We start from the raw sequence: 10,917 nt of genomic DNA, 5'->3' as shown, positions 1-10,917 counted from the left end.
AACAAGGTCAGAGGTAGCAATAAGCACCTTACAGGTGTTCTAGTGCATCTCCACTCGGTCCAAACCAAAAAAGTTTATACTTTAAAATTTCATGCTAGCCCACCCTGCTCACTAGTTCCTGGCCAGTGACTCAGAAGTATTGAAGCCAGAGATCTCAGTTGGTGGGTGGCAATGGTGGCCTACAGGTTAGGGCTTTTGCACATGGCTATACAGAGTAAAATATGCTTGTTTTGGTGCCCAGGAGCCTCAGCTGCAGCATAATTTTGCCCATTGAGATGCAGCACAGAATACGTTGTTCATGGCTATACACATAACCGCTAGCGCTCCTGTTGTACATGCACATTTTTAAATGTCATTTTTTTTTTTTTTTTTCCCACAAGAAACAATACATTATGATAAATACACCCATATGAGCGCCAGCAGTTATGTACATATAGCCGCACACAGCATATTCTGTAATGCACATTAGCAGGCACAATTATGCTGGACTGAGGACGACTACTACTAACAGAAGAATCAGCACAAGGGACACATATGCTGCTGGCAAGTTAAGCCCCTTGTATTGGTGTTTCTATTTTTTAGCTACACTTGGGCTTTAAACTTACTACCAGTAAAATCTTTTTTTCTCTACTACTCAACTTGAAGTACATCTTCAAATTTACAGCAATTAACACAGACGTTCTGACAAACAGCCACCAAGGCAAGGATATTTTTTGGTTTGAAAAAATTTTATTACGGATATTCCTAGAAAGTTAAGCAGTCTTGGCAGCCCGGGTGCGCTTCTTTTTCACCACAACTGGCTTCTGGCTTTTCAGGATAGCACTGGCACGGCGAAGAGCCGCCTAAATAAAAGAAACAAAAGTCAATTCTACTAATCACAAGAACCTAGAAAATTACCAGTTACCATTTTACGATGTGAAACGCATGAACCAAGCTGTACTGGGCAACACTTTTGCAGTGTCATGCATTGATGTACCTATGCCTCTGTACCACACATCAATGTGCCAGTTTTTCTCAACGACTGGGTTGCAGTCTTCCTCCTCCTGTGCCACAGCTTGACCGCTGTCAAAAGGCTAAGACAGCAGTAGCTTTCAAGCCACAGCCTTCGGTATCTGTGTTTGCAAAGCAGGCAGTTGTGTGCCTTCATTGTAGATACAGATGGGTCACAGTTTCTGACCCTCTCCTATGTCGACCCATTCACCACTGTGCCAGATGTCACTTGAATTCTGCATAGGGCTCTGCACACACAATCACATCATTCATTTGCAAAGATCTGTGAATGAACTACAAGTCTCTGTGGCAGACAGATGGACATAATTCTCAATGGAACACAACTATAATGATTACTGCACACATGGTCCATCGACCCTTCCTCTAGGTCTCAAACTGAAAGCCTGTAGATCTGTGCAGACAGAGAGCTTAGAGAAGAGTGTGCAGGAGCCTTTGCATGTCACCCATGATCCATTGATCACCACCGCAATACATTGCAGGCTCTACTTACAAAAAAAAAAAAAAAAAAGAAAAAAAAAAAAAAAAAAGCTTTGGCTGAATACAAGGACAGGCTCCTTCCAGCAACGAGAACGAGCCCAGCAGCTTCAGCCGACATCTGAGGTCCACATTGGATAGATTGATAGCAGCAGGAGCTATTAGCTCCCACTGCTGTCAATCGAATCCCGTGACACGAGAGCTAGGACCAAGTCCTGCTATCTGTGTCAATGGACGCAGCAGCAGGACTCGGAAGCACGCCCGCACGATTGCCCCACGGGAAGCGGCTCTCCATGGGGGCACTCAAAGAGGAGGAGGCAGGAGTGCCGCCGGGGGACCCCACAAAAGGAGTATCAGGGCCACTGTATGCAAAACCCTTGCACAGAGCAGGCAAGTATAACATTTTTGTTATTTAAAAAAAAAAAATAAACCTTTACAATCACTTTAAAGATAAATCTAAAGGAAATTGAATAAGAAAAATGTATGTTTGGCCAGTCTAAGTCAGTGATCATTCACAAAGAGCATAGACAATAACTCACCATACGCAGGTCCCTCCTGTAGTTATTCTTGCGGATAATGTGGCGCAAGCTGCTGAGGGTAGCACGGGAGTTTTTGTTAATGGTGATCTTCTCATATGACTTGGCAGGTTTGCGTCGGCCTAAAAAGAAAGTTTCAGGTTACTGCACAACACAAAAAAACAGCAAGGCAAAATTTTTGTACGCGATATAACTGATCTGATAATTATAAGCAGAAATCCCACTCATGCTTTCTTATTACAGTACAATTAGCACCCTCCCCCGAGTAGCAGAGTTTGGCTGTCCCTCGCCCAGTTTTAGGCCTCCTACACAGCTGTTTGTTTATGACAGTTTTAATATACACATGAAATTGACAACATTATAATTGGTTAAAGTATAACTATAAATGCAAAACTTGTTTTTGGTTTTGGATAAGGTTGAGAAGTATTAAAAGCCCCATTAAGGAGATTTGCCCTCTCAATTTATCCAGTTTACCATTAACATTGCAAGTAAACAAAAATCCCAAATTTTGGCATGTTCCCAGATAATAGAGCGGAAATCTTCCAATGGAAACACTAGTTCTGGTGACCTGGGGGTCCCTAAGGAATTCCCTTAATTTGCAGGGATTTTTTTTCACTTCCTGTTTGGCTATGGGACAAAAAGTGAAGGGAAAACTCCCAAATGGGACACAGATAGTAAAAAAATGAATTGACAGGAGTTATAATCTTCCCTTGCTCTATCCAAAAAAAAAAAAAAGTTTTGCCTATAGCTCGTCTTTAATCATTCACCTGACTCATCCTACAAAATCCCTGACTTTGTGCTAGTGTACAAAGTGTGCAAGTGTAAGAATTGATGCTGGTTTGAAGCCAAAGGGTAGGCACAATATTTCTTTGATTTATATTTTCTTCTGTGTGGTCACTTTGCATTTTGTAAATAAATAAAAAAAAAAAAAAAAAAAAAAAAAAAAAAAAGAGAGAATATTTTTGATAGCATTCTTACTTTACAGCATTTCTTCAAACATACCTAAAAAATTTAATACAGTACTGTATTTCTCACAACACAGGTCTCTGTAAATGGATAGCAGGAAACAAAGCTTAATTTAATCTAACTACATACCAGCACGCTTTTTCAAGACCACAATGACCCCCTTTCCATCAGCAGCAGGCTCAACACCGACTGTTTTCTTGTGAATCAGACCATTGTAGCGGAATGAGTTCCTGGCCTTCAGATTGTTTGGCTCCTAGATAAAAATTACACTGATAATTTGTACAAGTACAGAAAAAGCTTTAAAAAATGTCACAATGTCCACCAATGTATGACTTCCGTGGTAAACAAGGAATAACTTAGAAGCTCCTAACAGGCAATGGTACATTATCTGCTCCCAACACTACTAATACTTGTCTATTTGGCAGGGGTGAAAAAATGGCGATTAAAGCCAAAACGCCTGTGTGCCCAATTATTACACCACTCATTCTATCTATAACAATACAGGGTCTCTTTATAGGATGAGAACAGGGAGCTGACTGTGAAATTCTTTGTATACTGAGATGTCTCAAGTACATTCTACACAGTGTATGAGCCATTTACAGGAAGGACCTTGGGAAGAGGGGGATTGTCTAAAGAAATAATCCTAACAATTACCAAGATAACGATGCAGCCTCATTTGGCAAATATGCTACTGGATTCAGGTAATGTAGAATTGTATTACAAAAAAGGAAGTTAGATATGTCTTAGTGTCCACTATAATAAACATTTCTTCCCACTTAGACTGACTCTGGTCTATTCTATAACAGAGTGAACGTCCTTTGTTCACTTTCTTCAAGAGCTACTTTGGTTGAAGAAACTTCAGCATTTGTGTGTTGGATATTGTAGATTTTTCAGCCAAAGTAGCTGAAGACACCGCCTGCCAGTATGAGGTATTAAGAGCCTTTATTTGCAGAGGGCAGTTTTTTTTTTTTATGTTTTCAGGGAATAGCATACTTTTAAAATACATTTTGGTAGGTTAAGGAATCCTTTCAGTGTATTCAAGTGTTCTTGCTTGAATGCAAGCCATGCCATCAAGCCCCATGATGGTTTTGAACCACTTCAGCCCCAGAATGATTTACCCTCTTCCCGACCAGAGCATTTTTTGCGATACGGCACCGCGTCGCTTTAACTGACAATTGCGCAGTCGTGCAACGTTGCACCCAAACAAAGTTGACGTCCTTTTTTCCCACAAATAAAGCTTTCTTTTGATGGTATTTGATCACCTCTGCGGTTTTTATTTTTTTGCGCTATAAACAAAAAAAGAGCAACAATTTTGAAAAAAAAAAAAAAAAAAAAAGCAATATTTTTTACTTTTCGCTATAATAAATATCTCAAAAAAAATATTAAAAAAAAACACTACATTTTTTCCTCAGTTTAGGCCGATTTGTATTCTACATTTTTTTCCCCCAAAAATATCAAAATAAGCGAATATTGATTGGTTTACGCAAAACTTCTAGCGTCTACAAAATAGGGGATATATTTGTCATTTTTTAAATTCATTAGTAATGGCGGTAATCAGCAATTTTTATCGCGACTGCGAACACTTTTGACACTATTTTGGGACCACTGATATTTATACAGTGATCAGTGCTATAAAAATGCACCGATTACTGTGTAAATGTCACTGGCAAAGAGGAGGTTAAACACTAGGGGGCGATCAAGGGGTTAAGTGTGTTCCCTCAGCGTGTTCTAACTTTAGGGGTGATGGGCTCACTAGAACATGACAGATCACTGCTCCCGATCACTGGGAGCAGTAGATCCCTGTCATGTTGCTAGGCAGAACAGGGAAATGCCTTTACATAGGCATCTCCCCATTCTGCCTCTCCGTGTCACGATCGCGGGCCACCAGGGGACATAGTCTGCCTCACCCGCGATTTAAAGGGGACGTACGGGTACGCCCATTTGCGCAGCTGTGCCATTCTGCCGACGTATACCGTCATACGCTGGAGGGCAAGCGGTTAAGCTCAAGCATACAGTTTATGGGCCAATAGTGCTCTTCAGTGAATACAGCCACTAGATACAAAGCATCTCATCCCCAAGCAGAAGGCATGGGATAGGAGAGAGAGACCGGAAAATAAAGAGAAGCACCAAAACCCATGCATTTGTCAAAATTCATTTCTAACTCCTTGACGCCAACTCAACACACCCACTGCACTGGGCTTTTTGGCACGGGGCCGCATTACTTCCCTTTGTGCTGGAAACGCACCGCACTCTCCTAGCAAAGAGATCGGGGTCTCACCGAGAGCCCTGGACCCCGTACTAACGATCAGGACTCAAAACTCCCGATTCCACCTGGATGCACAAATTAGTTGTGATATGTACGGTTTTACTAATGCATGTCAAAGTTGCAAAATTGTGCTTGGGCATTAAGATTTGTTTTACCCTTAGGCATGAAACGGTTAAAACTAAAAACTTTAGAAAATGAAGCAAACGCTTTGCTAAATAACTTATTCCTTTTGAGGCACTCAATAAATGTTCTGTCTCAAGTGATACAAAGTGTGCTGAGCACTCTTTCTGTGGAAATGTGTACGCTGCCTAAAGCGGTACAAAAGGGTGTGATGTCCCATGTAAAGTTATCCAAAATATCCAATTTTAAATTTCACTAATAGGGCAAAAAATAAAATGTTCTTGTGGTGATTTGCACATCATTCTAGTCCGGGGGTCAGCAACCAGGTGACTGGCAGATCATGGGCTGGTGCAAGAGTTTTGGTGCGCTTTCAGAAAGTGCACCACACTGGCAGGATATCATAGAAGTCTAAGGCAAAGCACAGATAACCCAGGAAATTTGCAGATACACTGCTCTGTGGCGGGCACTGCTGCTCCCCTGAAAAGCAACCTGAGTGTGTTTGATAGGTGATATGTTTCCTCCTCAGCACCTGATTAAAAATCCACGATTGCCGTGCAATGCACATGTTTGCTACATGGTAGTTTGCAAGTAGGGGATTAAATCGGGTGTGGAGGTGACAATGTGCCCGGTGATCTTTGCCTTATCCCATGTTGTTCAGGTAGATCACCACCTCTTTAAGGTTGCCTACCCCTGTTCTAGTCTATGTACTATCTTTGTGACTTAGCCGATGTGTGTAACCAGTTCAATAAGAGGAAGCTGTGTTTATTAAGATTAAAATATATGTAAAGGCAAAACTTTTTTTGTTTTGGACAGAGTGCAGATTGATTATAACACTTGCATTTTTTTTTGCAGCCTGTGTCCCTGTTAGAGAGATGTGCCCTCTCTATTTGTCCTGTTTACCATTAATATAGAAAGTAAAAAATACTTTTGGTTTGTCCCCAGAAAAGTCAAGAGCGGAAATCTTCCAATGGGGACACTAGTTCTGGTGACCTTGGGGTCCCCATGGGACGCCTTTAATTTGCAGGGATTTCCTCTCACTTCCTGTTTGGCTATGGGACAAGAAGTGAATGGAAATCTCCTCAATGGGACACAGATGGCAAAAAAAAAAAAAAAAAACAGAGGGGTTATGACCCTCCCTTACTCTATCCAAAATGAAAAAAAAAAAAAAAAAAGATGTTTTCCTATAGTTCTACTTTAATATCCGCAGAGTTTTTTTCAGTTGGTGGCAAACTGAATTCCACCTTGGCAGCCTGATTATACTCAGCACTGCTTTCAACCAGACCAAAGCTGATAAAGCCAAATACTGACACAAAAACTCAATTGAACACATTCCCCAATAGCCACAAAGGATAAAAATCCATTGCATCTTTAACCATTTCCGCACCGCCCGCCATTGGTATTTCGCCATTGAATACCATTATGGCAGCAAATAGCTGCCTAACCCCTGTATTTTTAAAAACCTGGGGGCGGTCCGCTTTCAGATAAAAAAGTGGTCTCTGCTGCGGTTTCACCGCGGTTTCACCCTCCCACCGTGTCCCATCATCTCCGCCGCTTGCCGGAGCCACGATAGTTTGAGCGAGAGCAATAATTCTAGCAAAAGATCTCCAACTCAAAACTGGTAACCTGTACAAATGTTGAAACTTTGCCTATGGAGATTAACTGTCAAAGTTCATCACCATTCCACGAGCGGGCACAATTTTGAAGCATGACATGTTGGGTATCCATTTACTCGGCGTAACGATAAAAAAAAAAAAAAAAAAAATTGGGCTAACTCTGTTTTATTTTTTTTTTTAATTCAAAAAAGCGTAATTTTTCTCACAAAAAAAGTACGTTTGTAAGACCGCTGCGCAAATACGGTGTGACAAAGTATTGCAACGACCGCCATTTTTTTCTCTAGGGTGTCTGAAAAAGAAAAAATAAAGGTTTGGGGGTTCTAAGTAACTTTCTAGCAAAAAAAAAAAAAAAAAAAAAAAAAACAAACAAACTGATTTTAACTTGTAAACACCAAGTGTAAAAAAAATAGGCCCGTTCCTTAAGTGGTTAATAAAGGAAATTTTTACATAGAGGCAAAGTTTCACGCTGAATTACTGCATATGTATAAGAAATACACAAGGCAACTAGGGCTGTTACTGATTAAAATTTTCATGTTCGATTAATTATAACGCACATACTGATCCAACAACTTTTAGCTGATTTAGCACTGTTATGGCAACGGCCGAAGCCGGCCATAGTGGGGCATGGCTAGGATGTCACACGTCAAACTCAGCCTAGCCGTGCCCATAATGGTAGCCTCACTGTAGTCAGCGCCTGGATTACACAGTCTGCCGGCATCTCCCGCTGTGTGTCCCAGAGCGGAGTGTGAAAACTTTGGCCGCGCTGTGAGAAAAGTTCCCCCCTCCTCCTAGATCAGCTCGTGGGATAGACAGAACACTGCGTCTATCACACGAGGTGATCTAGGAAGAGGGCGGGACTTTTCTCACAGCGCGGCCAAAGTTTTCACACTCTGCTCTGGGACACACAGCGGGAGATGCCGGCAGACTGTGTATGACATATAGTGGAGGAGGAGGAGGGGGGAGCGGAGCACTGCTGCTACATCTTGGCCCAAAGCCGCGCCCGGGCAGGCAGCCTACCGATCAAAAAAATTAACGATTAATCAAGGAATTAATCGTTAATTTCCGCACCCCTAAAGGCAACCAAGATCGAAGAAAGAATACACATGCCTCATGTATAGCTGTTTAAACCTTAAAGAGAAGAAATCTCTACTTACAGTACTGTACACCTGCTTGTTTCTCTTGATTAGGAAACTGGAGCAGTTCCTGATGACCATCCACTGCAAATGAGCAGACATTTTCGGCACCTACAAAAACAAATTGTTCAGATGGGTTTTTAATTTGCAAATATCAAAAAGGTAAGCAGGTAGCTTAAAATGGATATTAAAGGCTTTAAAAAAAAAAAAAAACATGTTATACTTGCTCTGTGCAGTGGTTTTGCACACAGAGCAGCCCCGATCCTCCTCTTCTCAAGTCTGCCACTGGCGATCTTGGCTCCTCCCTATGCTAAGTGTCCCCATAGGAAGCCGATTCAGTCCACACAAACAGCTACACTGCCTCAGGTAAGGACACTTAGCCCCATATGTGATAAACGGACCGAGGTGTCCGGCTCACCTGAGATCCAGACAATAGAAGTGGAATGGCCACACACTCCCCTGGAAGCACAAATACTTTATTGAAGTGCCAAGTACAGATTAAAACATCACAGCACTGACAGGAAAGTAGATGCATTTCACACACAGCAGCACTTATTCATTACCAATTTGGGAGCGAATAAGCGTTGCTGTGCATGAAACACCTTCCTTCCTGTCAGTGCTGTAATGTTTTAATCAGTACTTGGCACTTCAATAAAGTATAAAAGCTTCCAGGGGAGCGTGCGGCCATTTAATTTCCTATAGGGGGCACTCGTGTGGGCTTGCTCCTGAGCCAGGCTGTTTGAGTCTATTTAGACACATCCTGACTCGGCCCGTCCCCTGATCACAGATTTTGACTGACAGCAGCAGGAGCCAATGGCAGAGGAGCTACTGCAGACATGCACAGTGCTGGACTGAGATTGGGCTCTGGTGAGTATTTGGGGAGGAGGAGAGGGGGCCTGCATATAAAATATTTTGTATTGTAACACAGAATGTAGACGATAAAATGCCCTTTACCATAACAACTTTAACACTGACAGGGGTGCTTAAAAGTTTGCTGTAACTGCCTAAAAATGTGTAAGCTGGAGTCCAACTTTTGTTAGTAAAGTCCATCTAATCCTGCTAGGGCACCTAACACCCCCCTCCCCACATTGACAATGCTGCTGTCCAAAGGGGTCTCAGTTGCTCTGCCATCCAGAGTGGGGACACTCTGAGACAGGAAGTGTTAGGCCCCTTTCACACAAACGGACCTGTTCAGGTCCGCCTGTCAGTTTTTTAGGTGGACCTGAACGAACGCTCCATGCTGGTCGAAGGTGACCATGTCCACTGGCATCCGAGCCACTAAAATCAGACGTATGGCAATACGATTGCATCCGTCATGGCAGATCGGATGAGATGTGATGAAAACGGACATGCTGTCTCTTTTTGTCCGATCCCTCTATAGGAATCGGCGGCGCTGACAGGCCCCTCCCCTCTCAGTGAGCAGAGAAGGACCTGTCATCCGCCGCCTCAATGGAGATCAACAGGGAGATCTCCTGCTGAGCTGGCGGACAGAGCTGAGCGGATCTGCCTGTGGGAATGAGGCCTTACAGGCTGGACTGAGAAAACAAAAGTCTAAAAAATGAAAACCTTATACATCCACCAAATCTAAGAATAACTTGCAGTATATTTAATTGTTGCTTTAGGGTTTTAAGAAATACACTTCGGATCAGGACAAAAATCTCAAAGCTGAAGAATAAAAACATTCTACAGATGTTCCAAGGCCCTGGTTCTGTGACAGACAAGCACCGATCATCAGCTTCCCACCGATTGTCCTGAAATCCCAAATACAAATATTAACTGTCATGTCCTCCAGCCCGATCACCACACAGCCAGGGTACTGGGCCAGGCTCAAGAGGAGCTGCACACCAGGCCGGCTCTCTTGTACTGGGCTCGCCTATCAGATGTATACAGCAGACATAGGATACCCGGAGCCCCGGATCCGCACACAGCAGGCCGCTCCGGGCCTACCACGTTCACCCCATGTGCTTGTATTAGCCGCGGCCCCGCACCACTTACAGCGCTCCACCCGCCTCAGGGCCGACAGGCCTGGCAGCACAGAGCGGCGGAGGCGTAGTGGTGCTCTCTCCCCGCCATTATAACCCCATATCCCCCGGAACGGAGAGCCACAGTAACGGAACACTACCTCACTCCGCTCAGCCTGGAGAGGAAAGGAAGGAAAGGGGGCGGAGCCAGGCCTTATTTCCGCTTCACAATTCACCGTCCTCCCCGGGATGTTACGTCATTACGTTAACGATGTGATTGTAACTACAACGCCATGTTTGAAAAGGGCAGCGATGGCAAGTGCGTGGTGGAGTGTAGCAACAAATATATCATCTGATCAGAAACCATCAGCTAGCCGATTTCATCATTACATGGCGTGCAGTGACCCACAGCATCCTCTCATGACACCTTTTGTTGGTGCATCATCCCCATAGCTTCCAAATGTTCCTGATTTCAGGGGGCTGTCCCTGATTTGGAACAATGTCCCTCTTTATTCATTTGTCCCTCATTTTGTTCTGATCTATATATTGTATATAAAATGCACCATTTATCTTTCAAAAAGTGTTTCCCAGTGCTAAACCTTTCATCCAATTTCTAAATTGCTGCATTTGTAAATTCCAAAAGTCAATATAAAGGAATAGTAATGGTAAAAATATATATTTTTTTGTTTATTGCTCTTTTAAGGGGGGCGTGGCAGGGGTATGTCCTATATGCCTACATCATTTTGCCAAATAGGTGTTCTCATCCCCATCTCAAAAAGTTGGGAGGTATGCAATCCCTCTCAGCCACTTTCACTTCTCCCCCCATAGTACACCTCT

At 43.0% G+C, this 10,917-nt stretch overlaps 1 protein-coding gene across 1 annotated transcript; it reads right to left on the bottom strand.

Moving 5' to 3' along the window:
- Positions 1 to 709: 709 nt before the first annotated feature.
- RPL28 (ribosomal protein L28) lies at positions 710 to 10,320 on the bottom strand. The gene is made up of 5 exons (XM_073602637.1): positions 10,242 to 10,320; positions 8,141 to 8,230; positions 3,117 to 3,240; positions 2,025 to 2,143; positions 710 to 842 (listed from the first exon to the last, which is right to left on the bottom strand). The coding sequence occupies exons 2-5, from the start codon at positions 8,219 to 8,221 to the stop codon at positions 753 to 755; spliced, it is 414 nt and encodes a 137-aa protein (XP_073458738.1). The 5' UTR covers positions 8,222 to 8,230; positions 10,242 to 10,320; the 3' UTR covers positions 710 to 752.
- Positions 10,321 to 10,917: the final 597 nt, after the last annotated feature.

Source organism: Aquarana catesbeiana, linkage group LG10 (genome assembly GCF_042186555.1).
Source record: "Aquarana catesbeiana isolate 2022-GZ linkage group LG10, ASM4218655v1, whole genome shotgun sequence".
Classification (NCBI taxonomy): Eukaryota; Metazoa; Chordata; class Amphibia; order Anura; family Ranidae; genus Aquarana; species Aquarana catesbeiana.
Note: the sequence above shows the minus strand (reverse complement) of the source record. Positions and strands in the feature narration are given on the sequence as shown.